Source organism: Salvelinus alpinus, chromosome 5 (assembly GCF_045679555.1).
Source record: "Salvelinus alpinus chromosome 5, SLU_Salpinus.1, whole genome shotgun sequence".
Classification (NCBI taxonomy): Eukaryota; Metazoa; Chordata; class Actinopteri; order Salmoniformes; family Salmonidae; genus Salvelinus; species Salvelinus alpinus.
The window spans coordinates 96107526-96128731 of record NC_092090.1 but is presented as its reverse complement, the minus strand read 5'-3'; the positions used below and the strand labels follow the sequence as shown (position 1 = coordinate 96128731).

The 21206-nt window shown below is 49.5% G+C and overlaps 1 protein-coding gene across 1 annotated transcript in view; it reads left to right on the top strand.

Moving 5' to 3' along the window:
• LOC139577281 (protein unc-13 homolog B-like) overlaps positions 1-21206 on the top strand; it is a 103949-nt gene that overhangs the window by 27053 nt on the left and 55690 nt on the right. The window contains exons 6-10 of the mRNA XM_071404284.1: positions 596-664; positions 8899-9118; positions 9483-9710; positions 12510-12651; positions 14180-14349. Of these exons, the coding sequence (XP_071260385.1) occupies positions 596-664; positions 8899-9118; positions 9483-9710; positions 12510-12651; positions 14180-14349 (829 nt within the window). The remainder of the gene's footprint in view (positions 1-595; positions 665-8898; positions 9119-9482; positions 9711-12509; positions 12652-14179; positions 14350-21206) is intronic.

Below are 21206 nucleotides of genomic sequence, written 5' to 3'. Positions count from 1 at the left end.
CACACAGTCCACTGTAGAGGAAGAGAGGGAGACCAGACACACATCAGAGCATCTCTAAGACCTAAGAACCGTTAACATGATGACGATCTCTCCTCTGACAACCACACAGTCTGACTCACATCCACTGATCCATAGAAACCTTTTAGCCTGAAATCCAGAACCTGTTAAAGCTAACATTCCGCTCCATCCACTCCGTGTCATGTCAATGAGTGGAATGATCACTCAAACGGACTGGTACACAGGCTTCTACACCTGCATCGCTTGCTGTTTGGGGATTTTAGGCTGTGTTTCTGTACAGCAGACAGCTGATGTAAGAAGGGCTTTATAAATACATTTGATTGATTGATTGAATGAATGCTAAGAAACCATATCCCCTGTTCACACATTTGCAGAAGAAAACTCCCCCTCGATCTGCTTTCACATGTGAAGGTGTGTAGATGACATCACATACCTTCCCCCATGAAAATGTGACTTCCTATTCAAAAGTGTATCCAAAACATTAAAATGTGATATATCTGAGTGTGAACTAAGTCCCAGTTATTGTATTTGTACATGATAAAACTCTGCTCTTTCATTTTCTTTCCCTCTGTTTCAGTCCATGTTGCAGGCCAGGAAGGCAGGGCTCTCTGTGGCTACAAATACATCCATCAAGGACCATGAGCTGGTGAGAGGACACACACACACACACACACACACACACACACACACACACACACACACACACACACACACACACACACACACACACACACACACACACACACACACACACACACACACACACACACACACACACACACACACACACACACACACACACACACACACACACACACACACACACACACACAGTTCACCACTCTTGGCAATCTATTCTACCTGACCCTTCGTTGGTCCTCTTGTGTGAGGTGTGAGGTTATAAATAGCATAGTGTGGCTCTCCCTGGTACAGTACTCCCCCTCTCCCTATCCTGTCTCCTGTCTCCTGTCTCCAATCTCCCTATCCTGTCTCTCTCCTTTCTCTCTCTCCCTTTCCTCCCCTCTCCCCTCTCCCCTCTCTCCCTTTCCTCCCCTCTCCCCTCTCTCCCTTTCCTCCCCTCTCCCCCTCTCCCTTTCCTCCCCTCTCTCCCTCTCCCTTCCCCCCTCTCCCGCCTTATCACTCTCTCTCTCTCTCTCTCTCTCTCTCTCTCTCTCTCTCTCTCTCTCTCTCTCTCTCCTCTCTCTCTCTCTCTCTCTCTCTCTCTCCTCTCTCTCTCTCTCTCTCTCTCTCTCAATTCACATATCAATTTAATGGCTTTATTGGCATGGGAAACATATGTTAACATTGCCAAAGCAAGTGAAGTAGATAATGAACAAAAGTGAAATAAACAGTAAACAATACACTCACAGAAGTTCCAAATGAAAGAAGACATTTCAAAATAAACATACATATGGGTTGTATTTACAAAGGTGTTTGTTCTTCACTGGTTGCCCTTTTCTTGTGGCAACAGGTCACAAATCTTGCTGCTGTGATGTCACACTGTTATTATTATTTTATTTAATTAGGGCAAGTCAGTTAAGAACAAATTCTTATTTTCAATGACAGCCTAGGAACAGTGGGTTAACTGCCTTGTTCAGGGGCAGAATGACAGAGTTTTACCTTGTCAGCTCGGGCATTTGAACTTGCAACCTTTAACCACTAGGCTACCCTGCTGCCCAAAGTAGGATTTTGGAAGTAGTAGTAGTAGTAGTATTTTGAAATACTGTAGTATTTCACCCAATATATATGTGAGTTTATCAAAATTGGGTTTGTTTTCGAATTATTTGTGGATCTGTGTAATCTGAGGGAAATATGTGTCTCTAATATGGTCATATATTTGGCAGGAGGTTAGGAACTTCAGCTCAGTTTCCACCTCATTTTGTGTGCAGTGTGCACATAGCCTGTCTTCTCTTGAGAGCCATGTCTGCCTACGGCGGCCTTTCTCAATAGCAAGGCTATGCTCACTGAGTATGTACATAGTCAAAGCTTTCCTTAAGTTTGGGTCAGTAATTATTTTTTGGGTTTTCTTATGATTTGGTTGGGTCTTATTGTGCTGCTGTCCTGGGGCTCTGTGGGGTGTGTTTGTGTTTGTGAACAGAGCCCCAGGACCAGCTTGCTTAGGGGACTCTTCTCCAGGTTCATCTCTCTGTAGGTGATTGCTTTGGGAATAGCTTCCTTTTAGGTGGTTGTAGAATTTAACGGCTCTTTTCTGGATTTTGATAAATTACAGGCCTAATTCTGCTCTGCATGCATTACTTGGTGTTTTACGTTGTACACAGAGGATATTGTAGCAGAATTATGTATGCAGAGTCTCAATTTGGTGTTTGTCCCATTTTGTGAATTCTTGGTTGGTGAGCGGACCCCAGACCTCCCAACGATATATGGCAATGGGTTCTATAACTGATTCAAGTATTTTTGGCCAGCTCCTAATTGGTATGCTGAATTTTATGTTCCTTTTAATGACATAGAAGGCCTTGTCTCTCAGCTCGTATACAGCTTTGTGGAAGTTAATAGTGGCACTGATGTTTAGGCAGAGGTATGTATCGTTTTTTTGTGTGCTCTAGGGCAACGGTGTCTAGATGGAATTTGTATTTGTGGTCCTGGCGACTGAACCTTTTTTGGAACACCATTATTTTTGTCTTACTGAGATTTACTATCAGTGCCCAGGTCTGACAGAATCTGTGCAGAAGATCTAGATGCTGCTGTAGGTCCTCATTGGTTGGTGACAGAAGCACCAGATCATCAGCAAACAGGAGACATTTTACTTCTAGTAGGGTGAGGCCGGGTGCTGCAGACTGTTCTAGAGCCCTTACCAATTCGGTGATACAGTTGAAGTCAGAGGTTTACATACACTTAGGTTGGAGTCATTAAAACTAATTTTTCAACTTCACAAATGTATTGTTAACAAACTATAGTTTTGGCAAGTCGGTTAGGACATCTACTTTGTGCATGACACAAGTAATTTTTCCAACAACTGTTTACAGACAGATTATTTCCCTTATAATTCACTGTATCACAATTCCAGTGGGTCAGAAGTTTACATACACTAAGTTGACGGTGCCTTTAAACAGCTTGAAAGAAAAATTCCAGTAAATGATGTCATGGCTTTAGAAGCTTCTGATAATTGACATAATTTGAGTGGTGTACCTGTAGATGTATTTCAAGGCCTACCTTCAAACTGAATGCCTCTTTGCCTGACATAATGGGAAAATCAAAAGAAATCAGTCAAGACTTCAGAAAAGAATTGTAGACCTCCACAAGTCTGGTTCATCCTTGGGAGCAATTTCCAAATGCCTAATGGTACCACGTTCATTTGTACAAACAATAGTACACAAGTATAAACACCATGGGACCACGCAGCTGTCATACCGCTCAGGAAGGAGACGCGCTCTGTCTCCTAGAGATGAAGATACGTTTGTGCGAAAAGTGCAAATCAATCCCAGAACAACAGCAAAGGACCTTGTGAAGATAATGGAGGAAACAGGTACAAAAGTATCTATATCCACAGTAAAACGAGTCCAATATCGACATAACCTGAAAGGCCACTCAGCAAGGAAGAAGCCACTGCTCCAAAACCGCCATAAAAAAAGCCAGACTACGGTTTGCAACTGCACACGGGGACAAAGATCATACTTTTTGGAGAAATGTCCTCTGGTCTGATGAAACAAAAATAGAACTGTTTGGCCATAATGACCATTGTTATGTTTGGATGAAAAAGGGAAAGCTTGCAGGCCGAAGAACACCATCCCAACCGTGAAGCACGGGGTTGGCAGCATCATGTTGTGGAGGTGCTTTGCTGCAGGAGGGTCTGGTGCACTTCACAAAATAGATGGAATCATGAGGTAGGACAATTATGTGGATATATTGAAGCAACATCTCAAGGCATCAGTCAGGAAGTTAAAGCTTGGTTGCAAATGGGTCTTCCAAATTACAATGACTCCAAGCATACTTCCAAAGTTCTGGCAAAAAGGCTTAAGAACAACAAAGTCAAGGTATTGGAGTGGCCATCACAAAGCCCTGACCTCAATCCCATAGAAAATTTGTGGTCAGAACTGAAAAAGCATGTGCGAGCAAGGAGGCCTACAAACCTGACTCAGTTACACCAGCTCTGTCAGGAGGAATGGGCCAAAATTCACCCAACGTATTGTGGGAAGCTTGTGGAAGGCTACCCTAAACGTTTGACCCAAACTAAACAATTTAAAGGCAATGCTACCAAATACTAATTGAGTGAATGTAAACTTCTGACCCACTGGGAATGTGATGAAATAAATAAAAGTTGAAATAAATCATTGTCTCTACTATCATTCTGACATTTCACATTCTTAAAATAAACTGGTGATCCTAACTGACCTAAAACAGGGAATTCTTACTAGGATTAAATGTCAGGAATTGTGAAAAACTGAGTTTAAATGAATTTAGCTAAGGTGTGTGTAAACTTCCGACTTCAACTGTTTATATGTGATAACACTTGTGATAACACTTGTTTGTGTACATGGTTTTTATAATGTTGTGTGTTTTTCCCCCAACACAACTTTCCAATAATTTGTATAGCAGACCCTCATGCCAAATAGAGTTTGTTTTGTTTCTCTGTCAATTAGAGTGTGCATGGTGAATACGGTGCCTTGCAAAACTATTCATCCCCCTTGGAGTTTTTCCTATTTTGATGCATTACAACCTGTAATTTAAATAGATTTTTATTTGAATTTCATGTAATGTACATACACAAAAAAAATAACTAATTTCAATATATATTTTTTCATAAATGGAAAAGTGGTGCGTGCATATCTATTCCCCCCCTTTGCTATGAAGCCCCTGAATAAGATCTGATGCAACCAATTACCTTCAGAAGTCACATAAATACATAAATAAAGTCCACCTGTGTGCAATCTAAGTGTCACATGATCTGTCACATAATTTCAGTATATATACACGTGTTCTGAAAGGCCCCAGAGTTTGCAACACCACTAAGCAAGGGGCACCACCAAGCAAGCGGCACCATGAAGACCAAGGAGCTCTCCAAACAGGTCAGGGACAAAGTTGTGGAGTAAAGATCAGGGTTGGGTTTTTAAAAAAATATCAGAAATTTTTAACGGAGCGCCTTTAAATCCATTATTAAAAAATTGAAAGATTAAGGAACCACAACAAACCTGCCAAGAGAGGGCCGCCCACCAAAACACACAGACCAGGCAATGAGGGCATTAATCAGAGGCAACAAATAGACCAAAGATAACCCTGAAGGAGCTGCAAAGCTCCACAGCGGAGATTGGAGTATCTGTCCATAGGACCACTTTAAGCCTGACACTCTACAGAACTGGGCTTTATGGAAGAGTGGCCAGAAAAAAGTAATTGCTTTAAGAAAAAAATAAGCAGTTAGGTATGTGGGAGACCCCCAAACTCCCCAAACATATGGAAGAAGGTACTCTGGTCAGATGAGACTAGAATTGAGCTTTTTGGCCATCAAGACAAAAATGCTATGTCTGGCGCAAACCCAACACCTCTCATCACCCCGAGAACACCATCCCCACAGTGAAGCATGGTGGTGGCAGCATCATGCTATGGGGATGTTTTTCATCGGCAGGGACTGGGAAACTGGTCAGAATTGAAGGAATGAAACCTGTTTCAGTCTTCCAGAGATTTGAGACTGGGACGGAGGTTCCCCTTCCAGCAGGACAATGACCCTAAGTATACTGCTAAAGCAACACTCGAGCGGTTTAAGGGGAAACATTCAAATGTCTTGGAATGGCCTAGTCAAATCACAGACGTTAATCCAATTGAGAATCTGTGGTATGACTTAAAGATTGCTTTACACCAGCGGAACCCATCCAACTTGAAGGAGCTGGAGCAGTTTTGCATTGAAGAATGGGCAAAAATTCCATTGGCTAGATGTGCCAAGCTTATAGAGAAATACCCCAAGAGACTTTCAGGTGTAATTGCTGCTAAAGGTGGCTCTACAAAGTATTGACTTTGGGGGGGGGGTGAATAGTTATGCACGCTCAAGTTTTCTGTTTTTATGTCTTATTTCATGTTTGTTTCACAATTAAACATACTTTGCATCTTCAACGTGGTCGGCATGTTGTGTAAATCAAATGATACAACCCCCCCCCAAAATATGTTTTATTTCCAGGTTGTAAGACAAAAAAAATAGGAAAAATACCAAAGGGGGTGAATACTTTCGCAAGCCACCGTACGTGGTCTGTCGTACTTCAATTTGGTAAAAAGCATTTGCTCAGTACATTGTTTTCACTGAGGAAATGATCTAGTCTGCTGTTAATGGTAATGCAGAGAATTTTTCCAAGGTTGCTGTTGACACATATCCCCCGGTAGTTATTGGGGTCAAATTTGTTATCACTTTTGTGGATTGGGGTGATCAGTCCTTGGTTCCAAAATATTGGGGAAGATGCCAGAGCTAAGGATGATGTTAAAGAGTTTAAGTATAGACAATTGGAATTTGTGGTCTGTATATTTGATCATTTCATTAAGGATACCATCAACAGCCGTGGCTTTTATGGGTTGGAGGGTTCGTATTTCGTCCTGTAGTTCATTCTGTTCATCTTTAATAGTTGATTCTAAGATTTGTTCTGATCATGTATATATATTTTTTTCTGTTTGTTCTTTGTTATAGAGCCAAAAATATGTGATTTACATACATCTCTGTTTTAGATAGATAACTCTTCTGTCTTTTTGTCTCTCCCTCTCCCATTCCCCTCCCCTATCCATGCTATAATACTCCCTGGTTGAGTGTTTTTCCTCTATCCCTGTCACATTCTGAGAAGAAGGTCCTCTCCTAACCTCTATCCCTGTCACATTCTGATAAGAAGGTCCTCTCCTAACCTCTATCCCTGTCACATTCTGATAAGAAGGTCCTCTCCTAACCTCTATCCCTGTCACATTCTGATAAGAAGTTCCTCTCCTAACCTCTATCCCTGTCACATTCTGAGAAGGTCCTCTCCTAACCTCTATCCCTGTCACATTCTGAGAAGGTCCTCTCCTAACCTCTATCCCTGTCACATTCTGAGAAGAAGTTCCTCTCCTAACCTCTATCCCTGTCACATTCTGAGAAGAAGTTCCTCTTCTAACCTCTATCCCTGTCACATTCTGAGAAGAAGTTCCTCTCCTAACCTCTATCCCTGTCACATTCTGAGAAGAAGTTCCTCTTCTAACCTCTATCCCTGTCACATTCTGAGAAGAAGTTCCTCTTCTAACCTCTATCCCTGTCACATTCTGAGAAGTTCCTCTCCTAACCTCTATCCCTGTCACATTCTGAGAAGAAGTTCCTCTTCTAACCTCTATCCCTGTCACATTCTGAGAAGGTCCTCTCCTAACCTCTATCCCTGTCACATTCTGAGAAGAAGGTCCTCTCCTAACCTCTATCCCTGTCACATTCTGAGAAGAAGTTCCTCTTCTAACCTCTATCCCTGTCACATTCTGAGAAGAAGTTCCTCTTCTAACCTCTATCCCTGTCACATTCTGAGAAGGTCCTCTCCTAACCTCTATCCCTGTCACATGCTGAGAAGAAGGTCCTCTCCTAACCTCTATCCCTGTCACATTCTGAGAAGAAGGTCCTCTCCTAACCTCTATCCCTGTCACATTCTGAGAAGAAGTTCCTCTTCTAACCTCTATCCCTGTCACATTCTGAGAAGGTCCTCTCCTAACCTCTATCCCTGTCACATTCTGAGAAGAAGTTCCTCCCCTAACCTCTATCCCTGTCACATTCTGAGAAGGTCCTCTCCTAACCTCTATCCCTGTCACATTCTGAGAAGAAGTTCCTCTCCTAACCTCTATCCCTGTCACATTCTGAGAAGAAGTTCCTCCCCTAACCTCTATCCCTGTCACATTCTGAGAAGGTCCTCTCCTAACCTCTATCCCTGTCACATTCTGAGAAGGTCCTCTCCTAACCTCTATCCCTGTCACATTCTGAGAAGGTCCTCTCCTAACCTCTATCCCTGTCACATTCTGAGAAGGTCCTCTCCTAACCTCTATCCCTGGTTCAAGTGGAGCAGGGCTCCCGAGTGGCGTAGCGGTCTAAGGCACTGCATTTCAGTGCAACAGGCATCACTGCAGTCCCTGGTTTGAATCCAGGCTGCATCACATCTGGCCGTGATTGGGAGTCCCATTGGGCGGCGCACAATTGGGCCAGCGTCGTCCGGGTTTGGCCGGGGTAGGCTGTCATTGTAAATAAGAATTTGTTCTTAACTGACATGACTAGTTAAATAAAAACTAAAAATAATCCCTGTCACATTCTGTGAATAAGTTCCTCTCCTAACCTTGCTTCTCTTGATGGTTTACAGTGACTCATATATTCTGTAACATTCCAGTTCTAACCAAACAAACAATAGATGGTTGAGTTCCCTGGTGTGTGTTCATACCTCAGCCTACGGTTCTGTGTGCACCTCGACTCTGCTCTGCTCTGCACCACCCACAATCCCTGACACCTACTGCACCTGACTAAACACATTTCTCACTTTCTAATTTTCTCTTTTTGTCTCTCTCTCTCTCTCTCTCTCTCTCTCTCTCTCTCTCTCTCTCTCTCTCTCTCTCTCTCTCTCTCTCTCTCTCGCTCCCTACCTCTCTATCTCTCTCTACCCCCCCTCTCTCTCTCCCTACCTCTCTCTCACTCTCGGTTCCCCTACCTCTCTCTCTCTCTCTCTCCCTACCTATCTCTTTCTCTCTCTACCCCCCCCTCTCTCTCTCTCCCTACCTCTCTCTCTCTCCCTAACTCTCTATCCCTACCTCTCTCTCCCCCTCTGTCTCTGTCTCTCACTCTCTCTGTGTCTCTCTCTCCCTCTCCCTACCTCTCTCTCTCTCTCCCTACCTCTCTCTCTCCCCTTCCTATCTATCTGTCTGTCTTTCTCTGTACGTCTCCCCCTTACACTCCTACAGAAGAGCCACGTTTATAAGAAAACCCTGCAGGCTATGATCTACCCCGTCTCCTGCACAACGCCCCATGCCTTCCAAGTGTGGACCGCCTCCACACCCACCTACTGCTATGAGTGTGAGGGGCTGCTGTGGGGCATCGCCCGCCAGGGCATGAGGTGTGCTGAGTGTGGGGTCAAAGTTCACGAGAAGTGCCAGGAGCTGCTCAACGCTGACTGTCTGCAGAGTGAGTAGAGGAGGAATAGGAGCGGGGAAGGAAGGGTAGAGGGGAAGATGAGGGGGAGGTTGGGGTTGAAGTGCTGAGGCTGTTCAATTTTTCTGTAACTCTCCTCCCCCTCTCCTCTCTTCCCCCTCTCCTCTCCTCTCCTCTCCTCTCCTCTCCTCTCCTCTCCTCTCCTCTCCTCTCCTCTCCTCTCCTCTCCTCTCCTCTCCTCTCCTCTCCTCTCCTCTCCTCTCTTCCCCTCTCACCTCCTCCTCTCCTCCCCTCTTTCCACTCCCCCTCTCCTCCCTCCTCTCCGTCCCTCTCTCCCCCCTTCTCTACTCCCCTCTCTCCTCCCCCTCTCCTCCCATCACGCCTTCCCTCTCTCCAGGGGCGGCTGAGAAGAGCTCTAAGACAGGAGCAGAGGACCGGACGCAGCACATCATCACAGCTATGAAGGATAGGATGAAGATCAGGGAGAGGAACAAGCCGGAGATCTTTGAGGAGATCAGGGCTGTGTTCGCCGTCACTAAGCTGCTCCATGCGCAGCAGATGAAGACTATAAAACAGAACGTGTTAGACGGAACCTCCAAGTGGTCTGCCAAGATCACCATCACCAGTACGTACTGTACCGAACCACACAGTACCGCACTGCAACTACAGTACCCCACCACACCGCAGCACAGTACCCCACCACACCACCCCACAGTACCCCACCACACCGACCCACAGTACCCCACCACACCGACCCACAGTACCCTACCACACCGCCCCACAGTACCCCACCACACCGCCCCATAGTACCCCACCACACCACCCAACAGTACCCCACCACACCGCCCCACAGCACCCCACCACACCACCCAACAGTACCCCACCACACCGCCCCACAGCACCCTACCACACCACCCCACATTACCCTACCACACCGACCCACAGTACCCCACCACACTGCCCCACATTACCCCACCACACCGACCCACAGTACCCCACCACACTGCCCCACATTACCCCACCACACCGACCCACAGTACCCCACCACACCACCCCACATTACCCCACCACACCACCCCACAGTACCCCACCACACCACCCCCACAGTACCCCACCACACTGCCCCACATTACCCCACCACACCGACCCACAGTACCCCACCACACCGACCCACAGTACCCCACCACACCACCCCACAGTACCCCACCACACCACCCCCACATTACCCCACCACACCACCCCACAGTACCCCACCACACTGCTCCACATTACCCCACCACACCACCCCCACATTACCTCACCACACCGACCCACAGTACCCCACCACACCACCCCACAGTACCCCACCACACCACCCCACAGTACCCCACCACACTGCCCCACATTACCCCACCACACCGACCCACAGTACCCCACCACACCGACCCACAGTACCCCACCACACTGCCCCACATTACCCCAACACACCGACCCACAGTACCCCACCACACCACCCCACATTACCCCACCACACCGACCCACAGTACCCCACCACACCGCCCCACAGTACCCCACCACACCGACCCACAGTACCCCACCACACCGCCCCACAGTACCCCACCACACCGACCCACAGTACCCTACCACACCACCCCACATTACCCCACCACACCGACCCACAGTACCCCACCACACTGCCCCACATTACCCCACCACACCGACCCACAGTACCCCACCACACCGACCCACAGTACCCCACCACACCACCCCACATTACCCCACCACACCGACCCACAGTACCCCACCACACTGCCCCACATTACCCCACCACACCACCCTCACATTACCTCACCACACCACCCAACAGTACCCCACCACACCGACCCACAGTACCCCACCACACCACCCCACATTACCCCACCACACCGACCCACAGTACCCCACCACACTGCCCCACATTACCCCACCACACCACCCCCACAGTACCCCACCACACTGCCCCACAGTACCCCACCACACCGACCCACAGTACCCCACCACACCGACCCACAGTACCCCACAGCACCACCCCACATTACCCTACCACACCACCCCCACAGTACCCCACCACACTGCCCCACATTACCCCACCACACCGACCCACAGTACCCCACCACACCGACCCACAGTACCCCACCACACCACCCCACAGTACCCCACCACACCACCCCACAGTACCCCACCACACCGCCCCACAGTACCCCACCACACCACCCCACAGTACCCCACCACACCGCCCCACAGTACCCCACCACACCACCCCACAGTACCCCACCACACCGCCCCACAGTACCCCACCACACCACCCCACAGTACCCCACCACACCGACCCACAGTACCCCACCACACCGACCCACAGTACCCCACCACACCACCCCACAGTACCCTACCACACCACCCCACAGTACCCCACCACACCACCCCACAGTACCCCACCACACCGACCCACAGTACCCCACCACACCGACCCACAGTACCCCACCACACCACCCCACAGTACCCTACCACACCACCCCACAGTACCCTACCACACCACCCCACAGTACCCCACCACACCACCCCACAGTACCCCACCACACCACCCCACAGTACCCCACCACACCGCCCCACAGTACCCTACCACACCGCCCCACAGTACTCCACCACACCGCCCCACAGTACCCTACCCTAGCGTTACCATTGAAACAGCCAGCATCACGCCATCGTGGCCACTAGCGTTACCATTGAAACAGCCAGCATCACGCCATCGTGGACACTAGCGTTACCATTGAAACAGCCAGCATCACGCCATCGTGGCCACTAGCGCTACCATTGAAACAGCCAGCATCACGCCATCGGGCCACTAGCGTTACCATTGAAACAGCCAGCATCACGCCATCGTGGCCACTAGCGTTACCATTGAAACAGCCAGCATCACGTCATCGTGGCCACTAGCACTATTCATGCTGTTGAAGTTGACACGACAGTATAGTACCTGTGTACCTTTCCCTGAAGGTGAGGAGAAGTCTTTAGTGGTTGAATAGATATTACACTATTATTACACAGCACTTTTTAACCATGTTTCAAAATAACTAGGTGATTTTAACACCTCATAACGTTTTCCCGCTGTAGTGACTGGATTGGTACTCAGATACATTTGATAACACTAATGTACTAGATGGTTATGTATAGTTGCAGGGAAGTTACCGAGGTGAAACAGCCTGCTACTGCTTGGTGTCAGTGTACACACAGACAGACAGACAGACAGACAGACAGACAGACAGACAGACAGACAGACAGACAGACAGACAGACAGACAGACAGACAGACAGACAGACAGACAGACAGACAGACAGACAGACTTGTGTAAGTGTGTGTGACTAATAACTTGTGTGTGTGTGTGTGTGTGTGTGTGTGTGTGTGTTAGTTGTCAGTGCTCAGGGTCTCCAGGCTAAAGACAGGACCGGCTCCAGTGACCCCTACGTGACCATCCAGGTGGGGAAGACTAAGAAAAGAACCAAGACCATCTATGGAAACCTCAACCCTGTCTGGGAGGAGACGTTCAACTTGTAAGACTTTTCCTTCTCCTGCTCCTCTTCTCGCCCTCTCCTTCTTCCTAATCCTCCTCCTCCTCCTCCTCCTCCTCTTCTTTACCCTCTCTGCTCGCCCTCTCCTTCTTCCTAATCCTCCTCCTCCTCTTCTTTACCCCCTCCTTCTTCCTAATCCTCCTCCTCCTCTTCTTTACCCCCTCCTTCTTCCTAATCCTCCTCCTCCTCTTCTTTACCCCCTCCTTCTTCCTAATCCTCCTCCTCCTCTTCTTTACCCTCTCTTCTCGCCCTCTCCTTCTTCCTAATCCTCCTCCTCCTCTTCTTTACCCTCTCTTCTCACCCTCTCCTTCTTCCTAATCCTCCTCCTCCTCTTCTTTACCCTCTCTTCTCGCCCTCTCCTTCTTCCTAATCCTCCTCCTCCTCTTCTTTACCCTCTCTTCTCGCCCTCTCCTTCTTCCTAATCCTCCTCCTCCTCTTCTTTACCCTCTCTTCTCTCCCTCTCCTTCTTCCTAATCCTCCTCCTCCTCTTCTTTACCCTCTCTTCTCTCCCTCTCCTTCTTCCTAATCCTCCTCCTCCTCTTCTTTACCCTCTCTTCTCTCCCTCTCCTTCTTCCTAATCCTCCTCCTCCTCTTCTTTACCCTCTCTTCTCTCCCTCTCCTTCTTCCTAATCCTCCTCCTCCTCTTCTTTACCCTCTCTTCTCGCCCTCTCCTTCTTCCTAATCCTTCTCCTCCTCTTCTTTACCCTCTCTTCTCACCCTCTCCTTCTTCCTAATCCTCCTCCTCCTCTTCTTTACCCTCTCTTCTAGCCCTCTCCTTCTTCCTAATCCTCCTCCTCCTCTTCTTTACCCTCTCTTCTCGCCCTCTCTTTCGTCCTAATCCTCCTCCTCCTCTTCTTTACCCTCTCTTCTCTCCCTCTCCTTCGTCCTAATCCTCCTCCTCCTCTTCTTTACTCTCTCTTCTCTCCCTCTCCTTCTTCCTAATCCTCCTCCTCCTCTTCTTTACTCTCTCTTCTCGCCCTCTCCTTCTTCCTAATCCTTCTTCTCCTCTTCTTTACCCTCTCTTCTCTCCCTCTCCTTCTTCCTAATCCTTCTCCTCCTCTTCTTTACTCTCTCTTCTCTCCCTCTCCTTCTTCCTAATTCTCCTCCTCCTCTTCTTTACTCTCTCTTCTCTCCCTCTCCTTCTTCCTAATCCTCCTCCTCCTCTTCTTTACTCTCTCTTCTCGCCCTCTCCTTCTTCCTAATCCTTCTTCTCCTCTTCTTTACCCTTTCTTCTCGCCCTCTCCTTCTTCCTAATCCTCCTCCTCCTCTTCCTCTTCGTCTTCAACCTTTCCCTTCTACATCCTTTGACCTCACCCTATGTGCCTACATCTCTCACAATCCTCCTCCTCCTCCCTCTTCCTCCCTCCTCTTTTCTCCTCACTGCTCCCCCACTGTTACGTTGAAGTATTTTCATCTTTTTTGTTGTTGTTAAATGTTGAGTCATAAATGTCAATGTATAAATGTATAAAGACTGAATAAAGACATCACCGTATTAACCCCTCATCCCCAGTGAGTGCCACAACACGTCGGACCGTATCAAGCTGCGTGTTTGGGACGAGGATGATGACATTAAGTCCAGGGTGAAACAGCGTCTCAAGAGAGAGTCAGATGACTTCCTGGGTCAGAGCATCATTGAGGTCAGAACCCTCAGCGGAGAGATGGACGTCTGGTACAACCTGGGTACGGAGTCACATACAGTACCTACCTACCTACCTACCTACCTACCTACCTACCTACCTACCTACCTACCTACCTACCTACCTACCAACCTACCAACCTACCAACCTACCAACCTACCCACCTACCTACTTACCAACCAACCTACTTACCAACCTACCTACCTACCAACCTACTTACCTACCTACCCACCTATCTACCTACCTACCTACCTACCAACCTACCTACCTACCAACCTACCTACCAACCTACCTACCTACCACCTATCTACCTACCTACCAACCTACCTACCTTCCAACCTACCTACCTACCTACCTACCTACCTACCTACCTACCTACCTACCTACCTACCTACCTACCTACCTACCTACCTACCTACCTACCTACCAACCTACCTTCCAACCTACCTACCTACCTACTTACCTACCTACCTACCTACCTACCTACCAATCTACTTACCAACCAACCTACCTACCAACCTACCTACCCACCTACCTACTTCCCAACCAACCTACTTACCAACCTACTTACCAACATACCTACCTACCTACCTACGTACCTGCCTACCTACCAACCAACCAACCAACCAACCAACCTACCTACCTACCTACCTACCTACCTACCTACCTACCTACCTACCTACCTCTCTACCTACCTACCTACCTACCTACCTACCTACCTACCTACCTACTTACCAACATACCTACCAACCTACTTACCTACCTACCTACCTATCTACCTACCTACCTACCTACCTACCTACCAACCTACAAACCTACCTACCAACCAACTTACTTACCTACCTACCTACCTACCTACCTACCTACCTACCTACCTACCTACCTACCTACCTACCTACCTACCAACCAACCTACCAATCACCTACCTACCTACATACCTACCTACCCACAGCTACCTTGCCACTGAGGACGGCTAATAATAATGGAGTCAATTGAGTGGTCTCAACCACATGGAAACTATGTCTTTGATGTGTTTGATGCCATTCCATTGACTCCATTCCAGCCATTATCATGAGCCGTCCTCCCCTCAGCAGCCTTCACTGCTACCTACCTACCTACCTACCTACCTACCTACCTACCTACCTACCTACCTACCTGCCTGCCTGCCTGCCTGCCTGCCTGCCTGCCTGCCTGCCTACCTGCCTACCTGCCTACCTACCTGCCTGCCTGCCTACCTACCTGCCTGCCTGCCTGCCTGCCTGCCTGCCTGCCTGCCTACCTACCTACCTACCTACCTACCTACCTACCTACCTACCTACCTGCCTGCCTGCCTACCTACCTACCTACCTACCTACCTACCTACCTACCTACCTGCCTGCCTGCCTGCCTACCTACCTACCCGCCCACCTGCCTACCTGCCTGCCTACCTACCTACCTACCTACCTACCTACCTACCTACCTACCTACCTACCTACTGACCTACCTACCTACCTACCTACCTACCCACCTACCTGTCTACCTGCCTGCCTGCCTGCCTGCCTGCCTGCCTACCTACCTGCCTACCTGTCTGCCTGCCTAATTGAATGTCTGTCTGTCTGCCTATCTGTCTACCTACCTGCCTGCCTACCTGTCTGCCTGCCTACCTGTCTTCCTGCCTAATTGTCTGTCTGTCTGCCTATCTGCCTACCTACCTGTCTGCCTGCCTGCCTACCTGTCTGCCTGCCTAATTGTCTTCCTGCCTACCTGCCTGCCTACCTGTCTGCCTGCCTACCTGTCTGTCTGTCTGTCTGCCTGCCTGCCTCATTCACTCACAGTGATGGAGCGATTATGTACTTAGCGAGGCCAGTCTCCCCTTTAGGCTTTTTGTTGCTTGGTTATGTTCAACAGACACTTACACTTTTAATAATACATGTGTTAATATGGTTGTATGCTGGGGAGTTGCACTGTATGTTAAGTTGTTGCACAAGTGTGAACACTGTGGATCTTTCCCTCTCTCTCCTCTTCCTCTTCCTCTCTCCCTCTCCCTCTGTCTCTCTCTCGCCCTCTCTCCCTCTCTTTCTCTCTCTCCCTCTCCCTGTCCCTCTTCCCCTCTCTCTCCCTCTCCCTCTCTCTCCCTCTCCCTCTCCCTCTCCCTCTCCCTCTCTCTCCCTTTCCCTCTCTCTCCTCTTCCTCTTCCTCTCTCTCTCTCTCTCTCTCTCTCTCTCTCTCTCTCTCTCTCTCTCTCTCTCTCTCTCTCTCTCTCTCTCTCTCTCTCTCATTTGCTTTATTGGCATGATGTAACAATGTACATATTGCCAAAGCTTAATTTGGATATTTACAACATAAAAATAATAAGAATCAAAATTGTCAACGGGACAACAGTAACAACAATAACCAAGGGTCAAAATAACATACATTGAACAATATCATTAAGCATTAGAGGACATGTGCAGGTTGGTTGGTCTGTCAGACACTGTCCCTCATCTTATGGCAGGCAGCAATGTAGTGCGCTGCCAACCCACAGCTCTCTGCGTCCTCCCCCAACAGGACGGGTAGCCTACTCTCATCAGAGAGGTCTTTGAAACATTGAATAAGGGTTTCAAATTTGGGGAAATTACACTCTCTAATTGTTTTATATTTTTGACATTTTGTCAGGAAATGCAGCTATGTCTCAGGTTCTGCTGTGGTGCAGTGGTTGCACAGCCTTTCCTCTACAGGGAGCCAGGTTTTCCTGTGTCTACCCTTCTCAATGGCAAGGCTGTGCTCACTTAGCCTGTACTTTGTCAAGGACTTTCTAAGGTTTTGATCAGTAACCATGGTCAAATAGTTAGTCACGATGTACTGTCGATTTAGGGCCAGATAACACTGCATTTTGCTTTGTGTTTGTGTTTCCCAATAAGCAATGTAGTTTTGTTTTGACTGTGTTGTAATTTGGTTTATCCTGATTGATTGGATGTTCTGGTCCTCAGGCTTCAGTGTGTTAGTAGAACAGGTTAGTGAACTCAGCCCCAGGACCAGCTGGATGAGGGGACTGAGGCTTCAGTGTGTTAGTAGAACAGGTTAGTGAACTCAGCCCCAGGACCAGCTGGATGAGGGGACTGAGGCTTCAGTGTGTTAGTAGAACAGGTTTGTGAACTCAGCCCCAGGACCAGCTGGATGAGGGGACTGAGGCTTCAGTGTGTTAGTAGAACAGGTTAGTGAACTCAGCCCCAGGACCAGCTGGATGAGGGGACTGAGGCTTCAGTGTGTTAGTAGAACAGGTTAGTGAACTCAGACCCAGGACCAGCTGGATGAGGGGACTGAGGCTTCAGTGTGTTAGTAGAACAGGTTAGTGAACTCAGCCCCAGGACCAGCTGGATGAGGGGACTGAGGCTTCAGTGTGTTAGTAGAACAGGTTTGTGAACTCAGCCCCAGGACCAGCTGGATGAGGGGACTGAGGCTTCAGTGTGTTAGTAGAACAGGTTTGTGAACTCAGCCCCAGGACCAGCTGGATGAGGGGACTGAGGCTTCAGTGTGTTAGTAGAACAGGTTTGTGAACTCAGCCCCAGGACCAGCTGGATGAGGGGACTGAGGCTTCAGTGTGTTAGTAGAACAGGTTTGTGAACTCAGCCCCAGGACCAGCTGGATGAGGGGACTGAGGCTTCAGTGTGTTAGTAGAACAGGTTTGTGAACTCAGCCCCAGGACCAGCTGGATGAGGGGACTGAGGTTTCAGTGTGTCAGTAGAACAGGTTAGTGAACTCAGCCCCAGGACCAGCTGGATGAGGGGACTGAGGCTTCAGTGTGTTAGTAGAACAGGTTTGTGAACTCAGCCCCAGGACCAGCTGGATGAGGGGACTGAGGCTTCAGTGTGTTAGTAGAACAGGTTTGTGAACTCAGCCCCAGGACCAGCTGGATGAGGGGACTGAGGCTTCAGTGTGTTAGTAGAACAGGTTTGTGAACTCAGCCCCAGGACCAGCTGGATGAGGGGACTGAGGCTTCAGTGTGTTAGTAAAACAGGTTTGTGAACTCAGCCCCAGGACCAGCTGGATGAGGGGACTGAGGCTTCAGTGTGTCAGTAGAACAGGTTTGTGAACTCAGCCCCAGGACCAGCTGGATTAGGGGACTGAGGCTTCAGTGTGTTAGTAGAACAGGTTTGTGAACTCAGCCCCAGGACCAGCTGGATGAGGGGACTGAGGTTTCAGTGTGTCAGTAGAACAGGTTAGTGAACTCAGCCCCAGGACCAGCTGGATGAGGGGACTCTTTTCTTTGCCTAGTTCTTGGCATTGCAGGACTTGGTAATGATATGAGAGGGGGTCACTGTATTTTAGATGTTACCAAAACTGACTTGCTCTTTTTTGAGTTGATATTATTAGTGGATATTGGCCTAATTCTGCCCTGCATGCATTGTTTGTAGTCCTCTGGACATGTAGGAGAATCTTACAGAACTCTGCATGCAGGGTTTCAATGGGGTGTTTGTCCAAGTTGGTGAAATCTTGTTTTGCAAGTGGACCCCACACCTCGCTGCCATAAAGTGCAATTGGTTCAATGACACGTTCAATTAGTTTTAGCCAAATTTTAATAGGTTTTTCAATTTGAATGTGTTTTTTAATGGCGTAGAATGCCCTGCGTGCTTTCTCTCTCAGTTCATTCACTGCCTCATTAAGGTGTCCAGTTGAGCTTATTTTTAAACCTAAGTAATTGTAGTGTGTACATGTAAGGGCTGTCGCTCTCCTCATCCTCGGACGAGGAGAGGAGAGAAGGATCATCAGACCAATACGCAGCTTTCGGGAAATAAGCCATCTTTTTATTTGGAAAACTATGATGGCAACACGAAAGAAACAAAACACTTTCAAAAACACAAAACAAGAAAACGACGTTGACGAAACCTGAACATAAACTTACATAACTAAACGTAAACTCACGGACAGGAAACAGACGACATCAAAATGAACGAACAGCCAAACAGTCCCGTATGGTACATACATTCGACGACACAGGAGACAATCACCCACAAACAAACAGTGAGAACACCCTACCTAAATATGACTCTTAATTAGAGGAGAACGCAAAACACCTGCCTCTAATTAAGAGCCATACCAGGCAACCACAACCAACATAGAAACAGATAACATAGACTGCCCACCCAAAACACATGCCCTGACCTAAACACATACAAAAACAACATAAAACAGGTCAGGACCGTTACAGAACCCCCCCCTCAAGGTGCGAACGCCGGGCGCACCAGCACAAAGTCCAGGGGAGGGTCCGGGTGGGCAGTTGACCACGGTGGTGGCTCCGGCTCTGGACGCTGTCCCCACACCACCATAGTCACTCCCCGCTTCTGTCTTCCCCTCCCAATGACCACCCTAAAACTAACATCCCCTAAATGAACGGCCAGCACCGGGAGAAGGGGCAGCACCGGGACAAGGGGCAGCACCGGGACAAGGGGCAGCACCGGGACAAGGGGCAGCACCGGGACAAGGGGCAGCACCGGGACAAGGGGCAGCACCGGGACAAGGGGCAGCACCGGGATAAGGGGCAGCACCGGGATAAGGACCAGCACCGGGATAAGGGGCAGCACCGGGATAAGGGGCAGCACCGGGACAAGGGGCAGCACCGGGACAAGGGGCAGGTCCCGGCTGAGGGACTCTGGCAGATCCCGGCTGAGGGACTCTGGCAGATCCCGGCTGAGGGACTCTGGCAGGTCCCGGCTGAGGGACTCTGGCAGGTCCCGGCTGAGGGACTCTGGCAGGTCCCGGCTGAGGGACTCTGGCAGGTCCCGGCTGAGGGACTCTGGCAGGTCCCGGCTGAGGGACTCTGGCAGGTCCCGGCTGAGGGACTCTGGCAGGTCCTGGCTGGACGGCTCTGGCAGGTCCTGGCTGGACGGCTCTGGCAGGTCCTGGCAGGTCCTGGCTGGACGGCTCTGGCAGGTCCTGGCTGGACGGCTCTGGCAGGTCCTGGCTGGACGGCTCTGGCAGGTCCTGGCTGGACGGCTCTGGCAGGTCCTGGCTGGACGGCTCTGGCAGGTCATAGCAGGACGGCTCTGGCAGGTCATAGCAGGACGGCTCTGGCAGGTCATGGCAGGACGGCTCTGGCTGGTCATGGCAGGACGGCTCTGGCTGGTCATGGCAGGACGGCTCTGGCTGATCATGGCAGGACGGCTCTGGCTGGTCATGGCAGGACGGCTCTGTAGGGAGGAGAAGGAGAGACAGCCTGGTGCGTGGTCTAGGCACTGGCTGCGCTGGAGAGGAGGAAACAGCTGGAGAGAGAACCCGGAGAGACAGCCTGGTACGGGGGGCTGTCACCGGAGGACTGGTACATGGAGGTGGCACCGGGTATACCGGACCGTGAAGGAGGACATGTGCTCTTGAGCACCGAGCCTCCCCAACCTTACCAGGTTGAATGGTCCCCGTAGCCCTGCCAGTGCGGCGAGGTGGAATAGCCCGCACTGGGCTATGCAGGCGAACCGGGGACACCACCTGCAAGGCTGGTGCCATGTACGCCGGCCCGAGGAGACGTACTGGAGACCAGATACGTTGGGCCGGCTTCATGGCACTCGGCTCGATGCCCAACTTAGCCCTCCCAGTGCGGCAAGGTGGAATAGCCCGCACTGGGCTAAGCACGCGTACTGGGGACACCGTGCGCTTTACCGCATAACACGGTGTCTTACCAGTACGACGCCTTCTACCTCCACGGTAAGCACGGGGAGTTGGCTCGGGTATCCTACCCGGCTTTGCCACACTCCTCGTGTGCCCCCCCCCAAGAAATTTTTGGGTCTGACTCACGGGCTCCCAACCGCGTCGACGCGCTGCCTCCTCATACCAGCGCCTCTCAGCCTTCGCTGCTTCCAACTCCTCCTTGGGACGGCGATATTCCCCTGGCTGAGCCCAAGGTCCTCTACCATCCAGGATCTCCTCCCAAGTCCAGGAGTCCTTGTTGCT